Source organism: Leptonychotes weddellii, chromosome 5 (assembly GCF_054177405.1).
Source record: "Leptonychotes weddellii isolate Sample4059 chromosome 5, ASM5417740v2, whole genome shotgun sequence".
NCBI lineage: Eukaryota > Metazoa > Chordata > Mammalia > Carnivora > Phocidae > Leptonychotes > Leptonychotes weddellii.
In genome coordinates, this window is record NC_138373.1 from 41,656,158 (window position 1) to 41,674,414 (window position 18,257).

At 49.0% G+C, this 18,257-nt stretch overlaps 1 protein-coding gene across 7 annotated transcripts in view; it reads right to left on the reverse strand.

Annotated features, from left to right (window-relative positions):
• Window positions 1-18,257, reverse strand: part of SFMBT2 (Scm like with four mbt domains 2) — a 229,429-nt gene that overhangs the window by 10,222 nt on the left and 200,950 nt on the right. For all 7 annotated transcript variants that reach the window (XR_014145456.1, XM_081820544.1, XM_081820545.1 and 4 more), the window contains 4 exons: window positions 7,756-7,931; window positions 4,880-5,046; window positions 4,349-4,618; window positions 3,467-3,595 (listed from right to left, as the gene is read on the reverse strand). Coding sequence is in view for 6 of the 7 variants with exons in the window: in XM_081820544.1 (XP_081676670.1) it covers window positions 3,467-3,595; window positions 4,349-4,618; window positions 4,880-5,046; window positions 7,756-7,931 (742 nt within the window). In the remaining variant the exon portion in view is untranslated. The remainder of the gene's footprint in view (window positions 1-3,466; window positions 3,596-4,348; window positions 4,619-4,879; window positions 5,047-7,755; window positions 7,932-18,257) is intronic.

Genomic DNA, 18,257 nt, shown 5'->3' on the forward strand with positions numbered 1-18,257 from the left:
CTGCTGCCATGCGATCTCTTCCCCAACCTCCCCTGCTTGGACTAGGCCACCGCCCGCTCCTACAGCTGTTGCCCACTGTTTATAAGCCCGCTGCTCCGAGGCGCCTGGAAGCATTCAGAACCGGGGGCGATACAGCAGTTTCCGGCCCTGGCAGGCAGCCTCCTGGGCCCTGAGCGGCGGAGGGAAAGCTGCACGGAGAGCTCGGGGCAGATGAAACCAAACAGGGATGATGGTCAGGACCTCTAAACGGCCTCGGGACCTTTATCTGATCACAGCCCCCACCCCCCTCCCCCCAACGGGAGAGCGTTTCCCAGACCCTCCGTCCCTCTGCTCAGCCAGCAGCGAGGGGGCAGCGCCCAACGGTAAAGATGGCTGGGTTGTGAGGCCACGGTTGAGGGGAGGAGACTCCGTGCTCCGTGGTGCGACCTTCAAGTGCGGGCAAGCTGGAAGGGATGGACGTGTCCATGTCCTTGAACCTGTCTGACTACGGGCTGGTACACATGGTCTCGTGGTCTCTGGGGCCGCATGGAGCCCTGGTGTGGTGCAGACTAGCGGAGCTGGGGAGAAACACCCGGGAGAATGAATCTGTCTACACAGACTCCAGTGTGCAGGGAGACAGAAAGGCCTTTCTCTGGGCTCAGCCAGCAGCGAGGGGGCAGCAAAACCGGGCCCCATACTAATAGGCACGGCACCGCAAGGACCAAGGGCCACATTCTATTTAAGGCCAAATTGTATTTAAGAGTTTCATGTTTTTCTTAGTTAGAGGATGTGTGGAGTTTTACTGTATAATGTACACGTTCTCAGTAGAAATACAGAGTATAGATGCTTTAAGCTGTTGCCTAACATTTCAGAATTAAAGGCATACCTTCTGGTAATGGGAAGTTTATACTTTCTGTAAATGCTGCTGGTGATTGTGACAGCCCTGAATTTACACCTCCATGAGGTGTGCACAGAGCTCTTACTGTTCCACGTACCGGAGTTTCTCGCACACTTGTGAACAGAGCTGCCCCCCCGCCCCCCCCCCGCAGGTCATCGAAAAGCTCACACTGTGGGTAGACGGACCCACCGGAGGCCTCCTCAAATCAGGACCGTGGGGCACTTGGGCTCAAAGATGACTGAACAAATTAGCAAAAATTAGTAATTACGGGAGCTGATTGAACAGAAAGGACTCAAACGCCAAGCGCTTCAGACAGCAAAGCAGGCAACAGCCTCTTATTGCGGCTAGGGAAACGCCTCCCGTGAAATTGGAAATGAAATAGGAATACAACTATGATCAATTACAGTCTACCTATTTTTCTGTCTCTTAAGAGAAATAAGTAGGTACGTAGTAGGACCAAGTTTTTAACCAGTGTGAGAGGCAGGGCCCTGCCTGCCGTCTGATTCTGGAAGTGGGAACGTGCCAGGCACGCTTCGTGTCTTAGACACCCTGGCTTGGGAAGGCTCAGAACTTCGTGACACACCCTAAGAAGCTGGGCTTAGAAGTGCAAATAAGGACGACTCAGCATGTGTAGCATTTTAGCCTTTTGGCCAGGTCAGCTTAGTTTTCACGTTCTTGCCTCACATCAGAAGCCTGTGAAAGCAATCGCACATGGGGCTGTTCACCTCTTTCCGTACCGCTGACCCGGAGTCGGGGCGGGACAGCGCTGTGCCCTATTCGGCCACAACCCAGCTAAAAACCATTTCCAGCCAAAAGTGCGCCTTTGAGTCTAAAACGCAACAAAACAAAAACACAACTTGAGACTAACCTAAAACGCTGCCTACCACATCTGCCTTCTAGATATAGTTAAGGCCCACGAGCAGACGTTTCGTCGGTGCACTCGGAATGAACACACGACCACACAGACCCACGTGTTGAGCTCTGGGTCATCGGCACTCAGCGTCTTCTCAGGGCCACTACTGATAAATGCCCGCTTCGGAAAATGCTACACTAGACAATGCTTCTAGCAGGAGTTCAATCTGCTTTATTTGTGTTTTCAAGATGGAGATGCCCCAAACCACACAAGCCTTCACGGTTCTTACAATTCTCTCCCTGTCCGTGTGTTTTAAATGAAGGGACAGGCTCATTACTAAGTTCTTTACGTCTGATGCAGCTTTTTCCTATTTGCTTTTGTGTGTCACTCAGAGAGGGGGTGCTGGTAACAGCAAACCCCTGTAGTCGCCATTCCCCCTTCACGTGCACAGAGTTGGGGTCTCCTGGAGGCTCTGGGGGCCGACCAGATGGGACCTCTGAATGCTAAGAGCCACCCCCTCCTGGGATGAGCTGGGAACCACATTAATTTGCTTTTCACACGTGGGCCTGGAAGAAGATCTGGGGGACTCACTGGGTGCAGGGGTATCAGAGGCCTTTCTTCTTCCCTTCCTGATTGAATGCCTGAGTTATTACCCTCTCTCTAGAGTATCGGTTGGTATAATCTAAAAAAAGACCAGAGAGACACATCTTTAACTGATCACATGGTAAACAGTACCTTTCTTAAGTACGAGGTCCTGAAAGACAGATTCACGCTGTGAGACAGTGTGAGAAATAGCAACCCTTCACGTGAACGTGGGAGAACAGGTCACAGGCTTCACCTGGACCTTCCATGGGAGGCCGGGGAGCAGCCTTCAAGGTGGCTTGGGTCCAGACAGGCGATTTCTTTCCATATTAATTTAAGGGGCAACGTAAAAAAATTCCTCCTTTCTTAGGGCTCAAAGCATGTCTTACGCTTTAGCTAATTCTCATCGTCTCATCTACAAAATCAAAATTCCTTTAAGTATAGATTATGTTGATTGTTTTGCATTTACCCATCACTAGCATGGAACCGAACATACCACAGGTTTTTAACGTTGTTACAAAGGAAAGAGCGAAATACGAAAGCAGTGAGGAGAGGGGCATTGAGAGAAACACAGCAAACGGAGGGCTTCCGCCTCTGGGAAGATGGGGACACATCCCTTCCCTGTTTCTCCTGCTGTATAGAACTAATGAATCAAACAAACATAAGGTGGGGAGAAGAGAAGGCAGACCAGCAGGGACCTGGAAGCCCAAGAGGGCACGGTGCTGAACGCTTGGGTATCTGCATGCCTCCTACGTCCAAGACTTACTGCTACAGAAGCTGGCCACCCAATACTGCCCCCGGGCATGGGTGAAAAGAGACCCAAGGGAAGCCTGCTCTTCCTAGCGGAAGGACCGGGAAAAGGGTAGTCTAGGGAGACAGAAACCCCCCTCCCCAGATGGCGACAAAGGCCAGACGGCCCCAGGCTCCCAGCCCCTGACAAGGGAGACTGGGCTGGGACTTGTGTCTCTGCTGGACAGCAAAGAGCCCCCCACAGAGGTGTCAGCAGGGACCACGTGTGAGCCAGGTTTCCATCCCCCAGCCCCCCGCAGTCACGAGGGAGTACCCCATTCCCCTACCAGAGCCGTGTCACAGAAAGCAGCTAAACCAGAAAATCAAAGGAAAATACAAGAAACACAGCAGAAGGACCAGCGCACCTGTTCCTGAAATATCTTGGCCAGGGGGGCACAGTCCGTCAGCTTGATGAACCTCACCACGTCGGTCACCGTCCACTCCAACGGGTTGCTCTCCAGAACAAGCCTCTCCTCCTCCTCCTGCTTCGGGTCCTGACAGGAGAAGGGAGGCAGGAGGTCATTCGATCCCTGCAGGGTCGGCGGGACACTCGGTAAACCCCGCAGACCTGAGCCAGACTTTCCTCCTCCCTCTGGCCTCTCCCTGGGCACCTGGACAAGCCACCGAGACTTGGGGCTCGAGGGACTTTCTTAGCAGCTCAGCTGGGTTATGATTTTGCCTCCAATGGCTTGTGTGCCGTTAGATGCTGAAAAAAAGGCGCCGTGAGAGCAGTTGCTGAAAACCCAGTTCAGGAAATCCTGGGCCTGCTTAGTGAGGATGCACCTTTGACTGCGGAGAGAGGGTACGGGGCATGTGAATGCACAGGAGGCAGCCAGTTCTTCCCCCTCTACCCTGGTGATGACGGTGCCCATGACCTCCCGGCTGACCACTTACGGCCTGGGGGTTTGGGGGAGATCTGGTACGCTGACTCAGCCGTCTCCTGTGAAGGGGAAGCCTTGTGTCCAATGGCACCCTGAGGACCTATTCTGTCTGTTCTCCTGACAAGAATCCTCTGTGGCTGGAAAACCTTCCGAAGAAAAGCTCTCACGCCCCTTGGACTCCATCTGAGATGGGAAACCACCAGGCCTTCTCCCCAGACTCGGCACCAGGCTGGAGCTGCCATTACTCTGCCATTTTAAATGCAGAGCCCCAAGTCAAGGCCCTGCACCGTACTGGCTTCCTTCTTCAACACCCTGCCCACAGCCCTGGCCCCACAGAGCCCAGCTGGGGGCCCCCGCGGGCCTTACCCCTGCTGGGTCCTGGCCAGTGGCCACGCCCTGCTCTGCCCCCTTGGCACACGAGGCGGCCTGCGCCCTCCGGCCCCGCCGCGGCCTCTCCACGGGCGGCCGGCGCTCGGGCTCGGAGCTGCTCCTCAGGGTGACGGCCCTCCGGGGCCGCGCGGAGGGGACCTCAGCCGAAGAGGTGTCTGTCTGGTCATCGCGGAGCTCGGAGCTGGTTTCCTCACTCCCAGTGTCCTCGTCCATGGCATCGGCATCCGCATCCTCTTCCTCGCTCTCCTGGGGAGAAGGGAAGGCACTGAATCCAGCTGGCCCTGTGCAAACCGCCGGGGGGGGGGTGGCCCAAGGCCCATCCTGCGGTCCCCACCACGGTCCCCGTCACCGCCCTCTCCCAGCTCGCATGGCCAGGCGGGCTGAATCTGCAGGGCTCCTGGTGCCTGGAGTTTCCAAGCACTCAGCATCACACGTCGGCTGCGGCCTTGGCCGAGAGCAGCCGCGCGTCCCGGACGCATGCAGGAAGGTGCTCTGAGCGGGACATACCTCCCCCGAGCCTGCAGCCAAGTCCACGGCGGAAGACCTCCGCTTCTTCTGCACAAAGATGGACTTGCGCCGTTTCCTACGTCTGGCTGGCTTCGGGTGTCCGCTCTCAGTGCTGGCTTCCCCGATTGGGGGCTTCACGATCTTCTTTCTCTTTCCATAGTAATAGGCTGCAAGGAGAGAGAGGATCAAGAACATCTTCTAAAGGTCACACACACGAAGCACATCGACACTGAGAGAGTAGAGAGACCAGAGGAAGACCGGGGAAGAGGGAAGAAAAGAAAAGAGAAGAGAGAAAGATCGTTCTTTTGTTGGGAACATTTCTCCCGTGCCCTCATGGTTAGAAGGTGTCAGGGACAGAACTACATGTCTTCAAAATTCAAATATTAAAGCGCTCACCCCGCATGGCACTGTATTTGCAGATGGGGTCTTTAAGGAGGTGATTAAGGGTAAATGAAGTCCAAAGCATAGGGCCTTCATCCTATAGGACCAGCCTGCTTACAGGAAGAGGGACAGACAGCAGGAAGGCGAGCACAGGGGGACAGCCGTGTGAGGACAGAAGGGACGGCCGTCTGCAGCCCAAAGAGAGGCCTCAGGAGAAACCAACCCTGCCAGCACCTCGATAGAAGTCTCTATTAACACGCAGAGCACCCATTAGAGAGTTACCAACGTCCAGTAACGACTGCCGTATTTTATAAATTAAATGTATACTCAACTAATCGAAACCACTCCTAAGGATCCAGTTTTCAATTAAGATCCTGATCGAGACTCATTACCCGAAGTCTCGACCATCCCACAACGAAACCCCCATTATTCCATACAGAACCACCTGCAGAAAGGGAACCTTTATCTACGGTCGGAAGGAGCCAAGACAAATGCCCAAGCACACAGCTGCTAGGCTTCCATGGAGCACGTGATGTGTGGCGGAGCGTGGCCCCCATGCACACCCACGCTGCTGTATTCCCACGGGCAAGATACCCGGCCCTGGCGCTCGACGGCCCCACATGCGAAATGAGCCCAGTGGGACCGAGCAGGACACTCGATGCTTCACAGTGGTCCCTACGTACCAGTTACAGGTGGACAAGCATTTGTTCACACCCCAGGGCCCCGTGCGGGCAAGATAAGTCTGGTGCAGTTTGGTTCCTGAGAAGCCAGGAGGGGAGTTAAGATGGCAGAGGAGTAGGGGGACCCTACACTCGCCTTGTCCTTCAAACACAGCTAGAATAACTATCAAATCATCCCGAACACCCAAGAAATCGATCTGAGGGCTGAGAAAACACAGTGCACGTCTACCGGAGGTTTCCTAGAAGCCAGACGCTGGAAATCAGAGCAGTTTTACCGAATACAACAAAAGTGCAGCACACTTTCAGAGTCTTGGGGTCACACTGGGGTGACTGCTGGCCTTGGTGCTCTCAATTCCTCCCCAGCGTGGTTTTGTCCTTTCCCTCTGGAGCATCAGTTCAATCTGCAGCAATATTTACTATACGTTGACCCAGGGATCTTAGGATTTTGACGTTTTATCACACGAGACCCAGAAAAATCTCGAAGTCATTTCGGTCGTGTTGAATTCAAGCTGTGGTAACCCACCTCTTCCCGTTTTTAAGGCAAACATTCAAGGGAGAGTTTAGCTCTCAGTCAAGTCCTTTGTAATTCAGGAGCATCTGTTACTGAGCAGCCTGCTCCAGGGGGTCTCTCCTCTGACCAAAGGTAACTTGAGGGGGAACCAAGTTCTCCAGAAAGGTCAGTGATGTCACCACTGTCTGGAGAAGACTGTGACGTCACCACATCCTACCAACACACCGGTGGCTCTCCATGCGTGAGCGCGGGTGCAGAATGCCAGGTGGCCCAACCTGACAGAGAAGGGCGCTGACTCTTAGCAGGAATGGCGTGGAAAAGAGTTTTTAGCATATCCATGCATCCATACAGAGAAAACTACAAGGAGATTCACACTCGAAACGGTGGTTCAAGTCCGTTCCGATTCCTGGTTCTGACACCCGGGCTGATCAGTCTCAACCAGCTGGGGCTCCCAGCACGCGGACTGCACTCCCGAGTCCTGTCAATACGCCGGTAGCCGGAAAGCAGGCTGGGAGAGCAAACCTCCAGGCCACCGTGACGGCGGCGCAGTCACGCCCGGGTCAGAGATAACCGAGGCGGGGAGGTGGCGAGAGCAGAAGCGGGGATCAGAGGGAGCTGTCAGAGCTTGACATAACCAGGGTGGAGGTGTCTGTGAGTGGCTACGGTGCATGTGGACAAAGGTCAGAGCTGAGGAAGGACAGGAGGACGGGAGCTGGGAGAGGCCACCAGAGAAGGCTGAGCACCACACGTGTGGGGTAGACAGCCCGAAAATCCTGCCAGGAAGTGGTCAGAGCAAAGGCAGGGCAGGGGGACAGCTGACCCCACGGGAGCACGGAGAGTGCGGGCTTCTGCACCCTCCAAACACCCCCCGTCCAGGGAGCTCCGAGGAGGTGGTATAGATAGGGGGAAGCAGCCTATGACAAGGAGCTCACCGTCCAGGGGAGCAAAGGCGCTCTCTATACCTCCTCAGCCTAAGGACCCAGAAAGCAATGCTGGTTACCAACCGTTACCAAGAACCAGTTTTATCCAGCTCTCCTTTCCGCCAGATAAATTTCCAAACCCACCAATGTCCTGAAACTCACAGCATAGCCCTTCCCATCTCTTCTTTGTCATCCTGTCCCTCCACTGGGCTGGAGACACGTGAGTATCTGCCACAGCAAATCTTAAAGAATTCTTTCACAGCAATTCCCATGAAAAATTACTCAAAGGTTTTTGTTTTGTTTTTTTTTTTTAGAAACCCATCAGCTACCTTATCCCACAGTTTAGGCCCCCAGCCCAATACTCTTCTCATTCTTTGAACTTACTGTACTTGGTTTTGGTGTGAATGGAGCAGTTCTCTGGGCAGTTCTCCGAAACCAGCACGGGACTGAACAAATTTGGGCAGCACTCCAGCTTGGCACAGACCCGCCGGCAGAAATCTGCTACCTGGTCCGATGTCCGCACGATTTTGGCCACGGCCCGGTATGTTTTGCCTCTGTACCTAGAAATGAGGAAGAGCAATGGCAAGACCACACAGTTACTTAGACCTACTGTGTACGGCGTGTTCTGAAAGTAGCCCCTTTATTTTCTAACAGTGAAGTAGACTGTGTGTGATTTCCACGCCATTTGTTTTTATCGTTCCTTCGGAGCTCAGAGTAATGTTTTTAAGAAAGCCCACGCATGCGATGAATCACCACCACAGATATTTCCACGTGGCACTGTCTCACTGCGGTATCCGTAGTATTTAATACCCGTTCCAGAACGCTTCTGAAATCCAGATATTGTCATTTGTTGCTCCTTACTTTTGAGAAAAAAACCAACTTTCTCCTGCCTAAGAAAAACCACATGCAGTGAAGTCACCAACATAAAACTGAAGACCACTTCTTCTGGAAAGCAGGTTGAATGGATTCTCGGTTCAAAAATGGGCACCAAAGCCCTGGGCCAAATATTTATGGTGATAACCATGTAAATAATGCTTGGCTGGAAAGAGGGGTACTTGGATGTAGGTTCGAACCACCTTTCAACACATTTTTAAAATATTGTTGGTACAAAACACTTATAAACTTCTCCATTAGCAGCAGATAACCGGTATTTATTTAATTGACATGTCACAGAACCCAGAGTCCACCGGCATGAAGAATGCATCAAAACCATGGGGCTGTTCAACTACGCCCTTGAGGTGCACCCTGATTTTCAAGTTGAAATTTTTTTTTTCAAGATTTTATTTTTTATTTGAGAAAGAGACAGAGAGAGAACAAAAGGTGGGAGGAGCCCAGGGAGAAGCAAGCTCCCTGCTGAGCCCGGAGCCGGACTCGGGACTCCATCCCAGGACTCTAGGATCATGACCTGAGCCAAAGGCAGACACTTAACTGACTGAGCCACCCAGGCACCCTCAAGTTGAAATCTTGAACAACAATTTATCTTCCAGAAAAAAAGCGGGAGCTCTGGTGGATAACACTCGTGGAAAACTAACCACAATCCAGAGGCGTGAACTACCAAGTAAGCCAACGCTGCCCTCCTGCTTGTCCACGTCGGTAAGGGTGATGGGCACGAGCTCTTTGCCAAACCCGCTCTGCACACTTGTGTTGCATGTTTTCAAAAGTCAGCCGCAAAACAACAGGGACACCAGGTGATTCGTGCAAACAGCGTAACATAAGGAGAGCATCACTTCAGTAATTTGCAAATGAAGTACTACATTCAAAACCTAGATCTGGTTCCCTAAGAATAATGCGGTGATAGAAATAAATAGGATAAACTGATTCTGAGTTTCTTTCAACTAGCCTTTTTATGCTTCTGAAGACTAGAAAAATATTCCCCCTCCCAACAAATCATTTTTTTACAGTAACAACAGCAAAGAAATTAATTTCTAACTTGAAAAAACTGGACTACGTGTTCATTCTCTGGTCTTTCAAATCCCAGCCCCTCTGCATTGACTGTTCTTGCATTTCTCTGAAGTGCCAAGCTTGGCTTTCTGTGTAGTAAGAACTAAAAAGCAATTCTTTGTGGATAAGATCATGCTTTAAATCGCATACCCTTGAACAACTGTTGATTTTTCTAGGACCTCTATCGACCCTAGATGTAGGAACACACACCCCCCACTCCGAGGAGGGCTCTGTGATTCATTTTTGGGTAGTTCTTGCTCGCTGATTTTTGTTGTGCTTCATAATAAAACCAGCACAGTTCTGTGGACACGGCATGTCTCTCATGTTCTGGGGAAGGCAGAATAAAAAGATGCTCCTGGTACAACTTCCCTGGCAGTTTTTCCCACTGCAGTTTTGGTAGCCCTAGGGCTCTCTCTTCCAAAGAGCTCAATGTCAAGATTCTTAAAGTTCCTTAAAAAAATAAAATGATATAAAGTAAAAAAAGCAGGAGAAATGTGAAAATTGGGTCCGAATTCAACCTGTGGAAGTAGGGCCCAAAGACAGATGTTCCCAGACCTCCAAATTCCAAAGCTTCCTGAAACGCATTCGAGGGACGTGAAGAGGACAAGAACAAATGCCCTGCGGGAAATAGAGAAGGGTCGGCTTTTTCCTCCCTTCTAGTTTGGGATGACTCCGTGGAAGCAAGGCTTTAGTAGACCTTTCCCAATTAGGAAATGCCACTCTAAATTTATGAAAATAGGATTATAGTATGGTTTAAAAGTAATGGAATCCCCTCCCCTTGCCTGCCCTTCTGGAACAATTCCACCGAAAAGCCATGGTGGTGGAGTAGGAGGGCGGGGAGACTGGGCAGGGAAGGTGTGCAGGCTGGAGAGGCAGAGTGGGACCCGCGGTGTCCCGTCCCCGGGCGGATGCTGCCGGGACCTCCCATCCCCACTGTCGGCACAGCTGCTGGCCCTAGAGTGTCTGCCCGGCTGCAAGAGCTTGCCCCCTCCCCTCCCAGGGGCGGCCCCCATGCCAGGAGTCATTGTGATAGGGCAAAAGGGCCTGGCTACTTGAGTCCGACTTGGAACAACCACGGAGGGCCATTCTAACACCAGAGGGGCCGTGGGCTACGGTCCGGCTCCCCCTCTCCTGTGGGGTCAGTCCCAAGGGCCCTCCTTAATTAAGAGGATCCAGACCTGTGGCAGGTGAGGAGGGAGGCAGGATGGCGGCATCCCTGTCCTGCTCAGAACACAGAGGATGTCTGCCCATGGGGGACAGCCCGGCACGGGTCAGGTGCGAGGGCCCGGATGGGGGTGAAGAGAAGAACAAAAGGACAAGAGACTGGTTCCTGAGTGGGGCCTGACCAAACACATCAATAGACTGAAGACAGTGTGAGCCAAGTTTCCCCTGTGTGTTGGGGGGGGGGTGCAAATACAAGAAAGGAAAAGGCCAGAGGGGACCCCCCGCAGTGTTGGGCGGGGAGGGGGGGACTGGAGCCTGAATTCAGTCACAAGTGTGCAAGAAGGGCCAGGCTTGCAGGCCTGAAGCTGCTATCTCTAGAGAAGCTCGCCTGCAAGGTGGGCCCATGGCTGGTATCTGGGAACTGCATTTTGGAGGTGATCAAGGTGGTGAACCACACCCAGACTGTTTGGGCAAACCCACTTGCTTCCCTGATCCATGCCAGGCAGAGTGCTGCCCATGGGACCAGCCCCCAGTAAAAGCCTCAGGCCTGGGCTTCTCTGGACAGAAACATCATGTGATACGCACTTTCGCTGCTGGGGAAGCAGAGTGCTCTCTGGAAACCCTCCCTGGGGGAGAGAGCATAAGGAGGCCTGAACACAGAGACTCTTCCAGACCCCACCTGCATCTCTTTTCCTCATGACATCACTGCATGCCCTTCCTACGTCACTGCAATATATCTCAACCATGAGTAAAATCATATGTTCAGTCCGAAGAGCCCTTGTAGCAAAATTTAGACCATGGAGGAGGTCATGAGGGCTCAAAACCCAACAGAAATGTAAATGTAAATATGTTTTTGTACGTATGTGTGTGTATACACTTACGTGGGTATACACACACACACACATCCCTGCTCACAGCAGTGAGCTTACTAATGTAAGGTCTTGGTTGCTAAATATCATTTTTTACCTCCTCCCACCAAAAAAAAAAAAACAAAAAAAACCCACCACCGATCCTGAGAAAAAGCCAAGTCTCCTTGGAGAGGTGGCTAACTCCAGGACTAGGGCAGAGAAGGGACAAGATGATCTGGGAACAGCTTACTGGGTCAGAAAGTAACAAAGTATCAAAGACTGATGGGGTCAGAAAGTAACAAAGTATCAAAGACTAATGGAGAAAAGTCAAGGTGATAAACAAAAAGCCTGCTTGGGGAGTGGGGGTGGGGTCACCTGGGTGGCTCAGTCCGTTAGGCTTCTGGTCAGGATATCAGGTCCTGGGATAAAGCCCCGCATCGGGCTCCCGGCTCATCAGGGAGTCTGCTTCTCCCTCTCCCCCTGCTTGTGCGCACTCTCTCTCTCAAATAAATACATAGTATCTTTAAAAAAAAAAAAAAAGCCTTCTGGGTGTGGTCCCCACTGGCCAAATCTGGGACAACCTGAGCATCCGATAAGTTGATGACTTCAACCCACTGAGTAAAACAGGAATCCATGAATTCATACAGACACAAATATAGTTGATGACTTCAACCCACTGAGTAAAACAGGAATCCGTGAATTCATACAGTCACAAAGGTCTGAAGATGTTGAAAGCTTGACAAGGAGTGGATATTTACAGAGTACGGAGTGTCGCCCCCACCAAGTGTCTCTGCCGCGGAGCAGCATGGCAGACGTCACCTTAATTAGGTGATCAAAGTAAACACCCCTAGGGAGGAGGCAAACAGAGATCGTACGCCAGCAGGCAGGATGCAGGGCGCAGAAGGTCCTTTCTTCTGTGATACTCCTGATGCATCATCCGAATTCCGTCATGCGGAAACATAAAAGAAACTCCTGATGAAGTGGCATTCTACAAAGTAAGTGGTCCATGCCCTTCAAAAATATCAAGGTCATCAAAGTCAAAGAAAAGTCTGAGCAACTGTCGGGAAGCAAGGGGACCGGAAGAGACAGGGCAGCCCAATGCAACGTGAGACCCTGCACTGGGCTCTTCCGCCCGAGGGACAGCACGGACAGTGGGTGAGACCTGAGTGTGGTATGAGGACCACTCTCATATGTATCACTGTCCTGATTTTGATTATGTAGGAGAGCATCCTTGCTTGTAGGAAATGGGTATTTGGGGGCGATAGGGCATCATGCCAATAACTTATTCTCAAATCGACCAGGAGAAAGAATATAATTTAATTTTAATGAAATGTTATATAATTTTAACAGTTGGTCATTTTTCTGTACGTTTGAGATTGTTTCAAGCTAAACACATAGAGAAGAAATAATAAAAATAAATGTTATGTGTATAACGACTCAAACTACATTAAGCTTAGCGTATAACATGATTTCCATCTATTTTCGAGCGCTACGGGTTCAGTATGGCCATACGCTTGTGGATTTTCGTGCGATGCGGGGAAGATGCTGTTTGGACCTCGCAGGCTCCTGCCTGAGCCAATAACCTGGCTTGTCTGGAGTTGGTCGACAAATGAGGGCAAGTGTTCGCACAACTCTCTTTCACGAGGACGCACTAAACATAGAGATACTGGTCCACCAAGAAATACAGGCAGAAGGCGGCTCTAAGATTTTACACACTGGCTGGGGTCTAACTGCATTCACGTGATAGTGTCATTTCTGTTTTCTCTGAGACTCTGCACCACATGACCATCTGATCCCTATGGTCTCCTGGGGCAGGGTGGACAGGTCAGGTGTCAGGAGCTCCGCCAGACGTGGACAAGGAGGTGGGCCGTGCACGGGGCACCAGGTGAGGGGCACCACCACGGTCCTGGTCACCTCACTAGGCTTTACCGCAGGTGAAAGTGGAATCTGTTTTGCAGCTTTCCCCATCATAAAAGGCTTAAAAACAGTACACCAGCAACACACTTTTGTAGGCAGGACAGCTCAAAAGCACAGGATAAAGCTCTTTGCTTTATCCTGTCAATATGAGTCCGGAGGGAAGGACCCTTAGCCGTGTAATTTATTAAAAGGCCCAGCAAGGCTGTTGTAAACACAACACAAGATAAGGCTTTTAAAGCGTGGAGTACAAGTTCTGTGAAAAGAAGAAAATATTGAAAGAGACGATCAAGCCAGTACATGGCATTATGCTCTCGGAAGGAAGGAAGGAAGGAAGGAAGGAAGGAAGGAAGGAAGGAAGGAAGGAAGGATAGATGTAGGGAGGGAAGGAGGGAGGGTAAAAGAAGTGAAAGATCACTGGGTCAGAACTGAGGCAGGACAACAACAAGCAAAGATAAAGAAGGTGGGGAAGGAGGGAACCAGGGAGATCTGTGGTAAGCGGATCTGAGCTCTGCCTCCGTTATTTTTTTTTAAAGATTTTTGTTTATTTATTTCAGAGAGAGAGCCCAAGCAGGGGGAGCTGCAGGCAGAGGGAGAGGGACAAAGCAGACTCCCCGCTGAGCAGGGAGCCCGATGCAGGACTCGATCCCAGGACCCTGGGATCATGACCTGAGCCGAAGGCAGGCGCTTAACCGACTGAGCCACCCAGGTGCCCCTTGCCTCCGTTATTTTGAAGACTTCTTCCCCCATTCCCTTTGCACCTCAGCCTTACTGAGGCTCCAGAAACGTGTGGAATGTGATCTTGTCTCTACTATCGGGGTGCCCAAGGAGAGGCTGGGGTGACACTGGTCTCAGACACCCACTATGAAACAGCATCGGACGTCAGAGAACAGAGAGATGCAGGAGGGATCCTGGCTGTCACTGTGGGGACCCACTCAGAATCCCAGAGTCGACACAGAGATTATTTTAAGATGAAGATGTTTGAGATCCAACACATGCAGAAAGCAGCTTTCTCAGAGCTTCCATTATCTGACTAAAAGCAGAAACTTCTGAGAAATGAGGACTACCATAAATTCCCTCTTTGGAGTGGCTTCTAATCCCAGGGGAGAGACCAGAGTAAACCTACCATAAATCCCATCTCTGAGGAATTTCACAGCCTATGAAAAAGATAGAAAGACTGCTTGTGCTTGCATAAACCAACATTTTCACAAACTTTCTTATCTCCTATTTGTTCTCCTAAAAAGTCATTTGTCTTTCATAAAGAAGCCTATTTGTTCTTCCCCTACAGGCTGTTGCTCCATACTCTTTCTCCTACTAAATTAGCTATACCATACACATAAAGCTCCAAATCCTAACTGTCCCTTCAAGTTACTCATCACGAAGCACTCCTTCATGTGTGTGCATGCACCTTATGTAAGTAAATAGTCTTTTCTCTTGCTCATCTGTCATTTGTCAGTTTAATTTGCAGGCTTCCAGGAACTGAACCTAACAGGGTAGAGAAAAGGTTTTTTCCTCCTTGCCATCAATAAGGAAATGTGAATGGCCTTCCAGTATTTTCCCACCAATCAAAGCAGGGGTTAATTTCCACATATGAGTATGTAGGGCAGGGTGGAGAAAGACAGATGAAGATGGAGAAGCGAGAGTGCTGGAAAAATGTGTCTCTTTCAGTAGATGAGAGCTGAGAAAAACCAAAATGGATTTTGAATCAAAAGGAAATACAGAGTGAAAAACCCAACACTGATGTAACAATCCACTCTTAAATATCAGGACAGTCCAAGGGGGAGGACTCCAACTTGGCCTAAGTTCTATCATTCACTTGCAAAACGACCCATAGCAGGACCTTTTCACAAAACTTGGTGAGGCAGAGATAGGGGTGTGAGAGTGTAAAACAAGGTTCTCTTCCATCAGGCTGAATCCGCATCCTCGAATACTGAAGGAAGAATTTAGCTCTGCAAAGACAGAGAAGCTTCACAGGCTGTGAGACCATCACTCTTCTCCTTAGCAACCGTGATATATGGTCCTGATTTCCTTCAGAAGAGAGTCTTTCCTTCCTTCATCGTCAAATCTTCCTGATCATCAGAACTATGGGCAACACTTTGGTTCATTGGCTTCCAGTCTTAGGATACTCAACCCCTCAGAAACTTCTCTCTTCTTTCTGGATTCCTGCATTTCAAGGAATGAGAACTCTGTGTAATAAAGGGTGTGTGTGTGTGTGTGTGTGTGTGTGTGTGTGTGTGTTTGGAAAGACCCCATCCAATTCAGAACATCCTAAACTGGTCTGTGTTTGCAGCAGAAACAACACGCCCGTAACCTGATGAACTTAAGCTCATGCAGAAATTCAGGCTTGTGCTCCCCAAACTGGTCCAGCCGCCCGCTTCCCATAATGTTTATGGCATACGTTTTCAGGAGAGCAAGCGCACAAATCTGAGCATGGTAAAAACTGACAAATGAACCAACTAATAATTTTTTTTCCAGTGGAAAGTCTCTGTTTACGAATCCTTTTCTACACAAATCACTCTGCAGCCAAATATTACATCTGGCTACCCACAAAATAGGAGCATGAGTAAAAGACCAAAAAAAGTGAAAGAGAAACACATAAAAAATCAGTAATTGCTTATGAAAAAGAAACCAAAATATCATTTCCCTAGAGCCAAGCATGACTCACCTCTAAGTTGTGAATTTCCTTGCGTGTGCCTAAGTGATAAGGAAGTCTCATTCCCTCCAATTTAAAGAGCACATTTCCTCTTTAAATATTCTGAATAACTATAACAAAGGACTGGGAAAATCTATTAAGCCTTCACCTGGATTTTATAAAGATGATCACAAAAGCCACTCAAAGCAGAGTTAACAGTCTTTCTCCCCCCAAGAAGATTCTAGAACATGTTGGAAAACATGTAAATGTCTCTAGATGCACAGAGTTGGAATTTTTTTTTTATCCCCCAAAGGTATAGCCTAAATTCCTCCTCCTGAAATTCAAAATAATGTAAGTCAATTTAGTATACTTAAGTTCATCGGAAAGAAACAATCTTCTTTCCCAGGACTGCTAAAATGAACTACATGAGAATCTACTTTCCCTTTGGCATCATAGCTACCCCAGTTTTGCCTTTCAATACACGCTGAAGACTCAAGATACAGAGTCCTTACATGGTGTTCAATACTGCAATAATTTCTTTTAGTATAAAAGGTATGATTGTTAGATAAATAGGAAAAAAAAATCACCAAGGGTCAAAAGGTGACGATGTTAAGTTTTTCTCCTATGCACAGGTCAAACCTTTTTAATGGCATCTCCATCCTCTCAAGGAAATGGGTCTTTTCTCTTCAGAAGAGGAAGCACCAGTCAGAAACCCCAATGCTCAGTGACAGCCCTCCCAAGCCCCAGGGGTGGATGATCTCATGATCTCACGTGGAGCTCACGTCCTCTCCTCCTGAAAGCACTCCTTGTGATACTATCATTCAAAGACCACAACCCAAACAACAGAATGCCTTAAATGCAGGTCCCCCCCCCACTCAGGAAGTTAATTTATTCACGACAGAAAGCATTTCAGCCTTTCAAGAAAATGGGAAGAAGCTGGGGGCTCTCTCCTCTCATTTGCGCAAGCTGTCAAGATCTAAAAAGTTGTCGTTTTACATCAGAAGCGAAGAGGTGACTCAACACATAGTATCCTAACGGGAACGCCCCCTCCCACCTGTAAATCTGTCATCATTAGCAACTGTAATCCAGCACACTCACAGACAAGACACGTTCTCATTATAAGCTGCTTCGTAAGATCTGGCTAAGGAACTCGCTGTCATATCTGATCTAATAGGTAATACGTTGCCTTTACGATCAGCCAGGGCTGATTTCCCGGTGTCGGTTTTGATTGTATCAGGCTGGATTTCATAAAAGCTCTGATCGACTTGGCAACATGAAAATGAGTGCTAACACCGCAAAATTAACTCTCCCTGTCATTTTGGTACCTGGGGCAACTTTCTGGCTTGTTTACGAACAGGGGAGATTTTAATGGGGTTTAAGATTTTTGTAGTTGTCCTATTTCCTTATCTGTGAGGTGTGTTTGGGAGGTACTGAATTTTACAGAAACTGTTTAAAACAAATGTTTCTCTGTACATACACTTGCTCAGGTTTTTGGCCACCACTGTTCCTATGCATTAAACCTTAGAAAATGTCATGCTGCTGCTGATCCCCCCTCAGATGAAGTAGAAAGATATGGAACATTCGGCTGGAAAAAGCCTTGCTTTGGTTTCTTCTGCACTACAGGTGGGGCTCATTTACTTATTGTATTATTTACTTATTTATTTTTGAAATAAATACAGTGACTTATATTCATTTCTATTATAAAAAACAAAAAAGCAAAACACTAACAAACCACAGTAATTACAGAAGGAAAAGACTTAGTATGACTGAAAGAGATCATTAATTTTTCCCATTAATCATATCCTTTCAGGTCATTTATAGGGGAGGTTCATTTAAATACTTCATGGGAAGGATGAAATATGGTACCACCTTTCAGTGACAGGCCACTTCATACAAATAAACATTCTCCCAGTTAACATGTATTCCCTTTGACTTCTGTGATTTGGCAGAGCATCATAAGACCACAAATGACGTTCACGGAGTCTAAAATTGCAGATGTGTTCAAAAAAGAAATGTTGAGTGGAGAAGAGACGAGTGGAGAGCAGCCGAGCAGTATCTCACCATCCTTACTCCGTACCAGAGTAGTAAGTTAACCACACGGGAGAATACTACTGGTCAAACAAACCATTTCACATCCCTCAACTTTCACTACAAACAGGAAAGGTACTTTCTTTAAAGGAGGCCTCAGCCACACTCTAGCCACTGAACGTGGTTCACTGTTCAAAAAAGTTATCGTTTCCCAAATGTCACATCTAAAGGCTATTTGAGGACACTGTTCTACAAGAAGTTGACCAGTAAGATCTATTCTGTTGAAAAGCTAAATGAACACCAAGGACCGGAAGTCAAAGCAATTATGAAAGAAAATTATCTTGAGAAATGGATCTTCT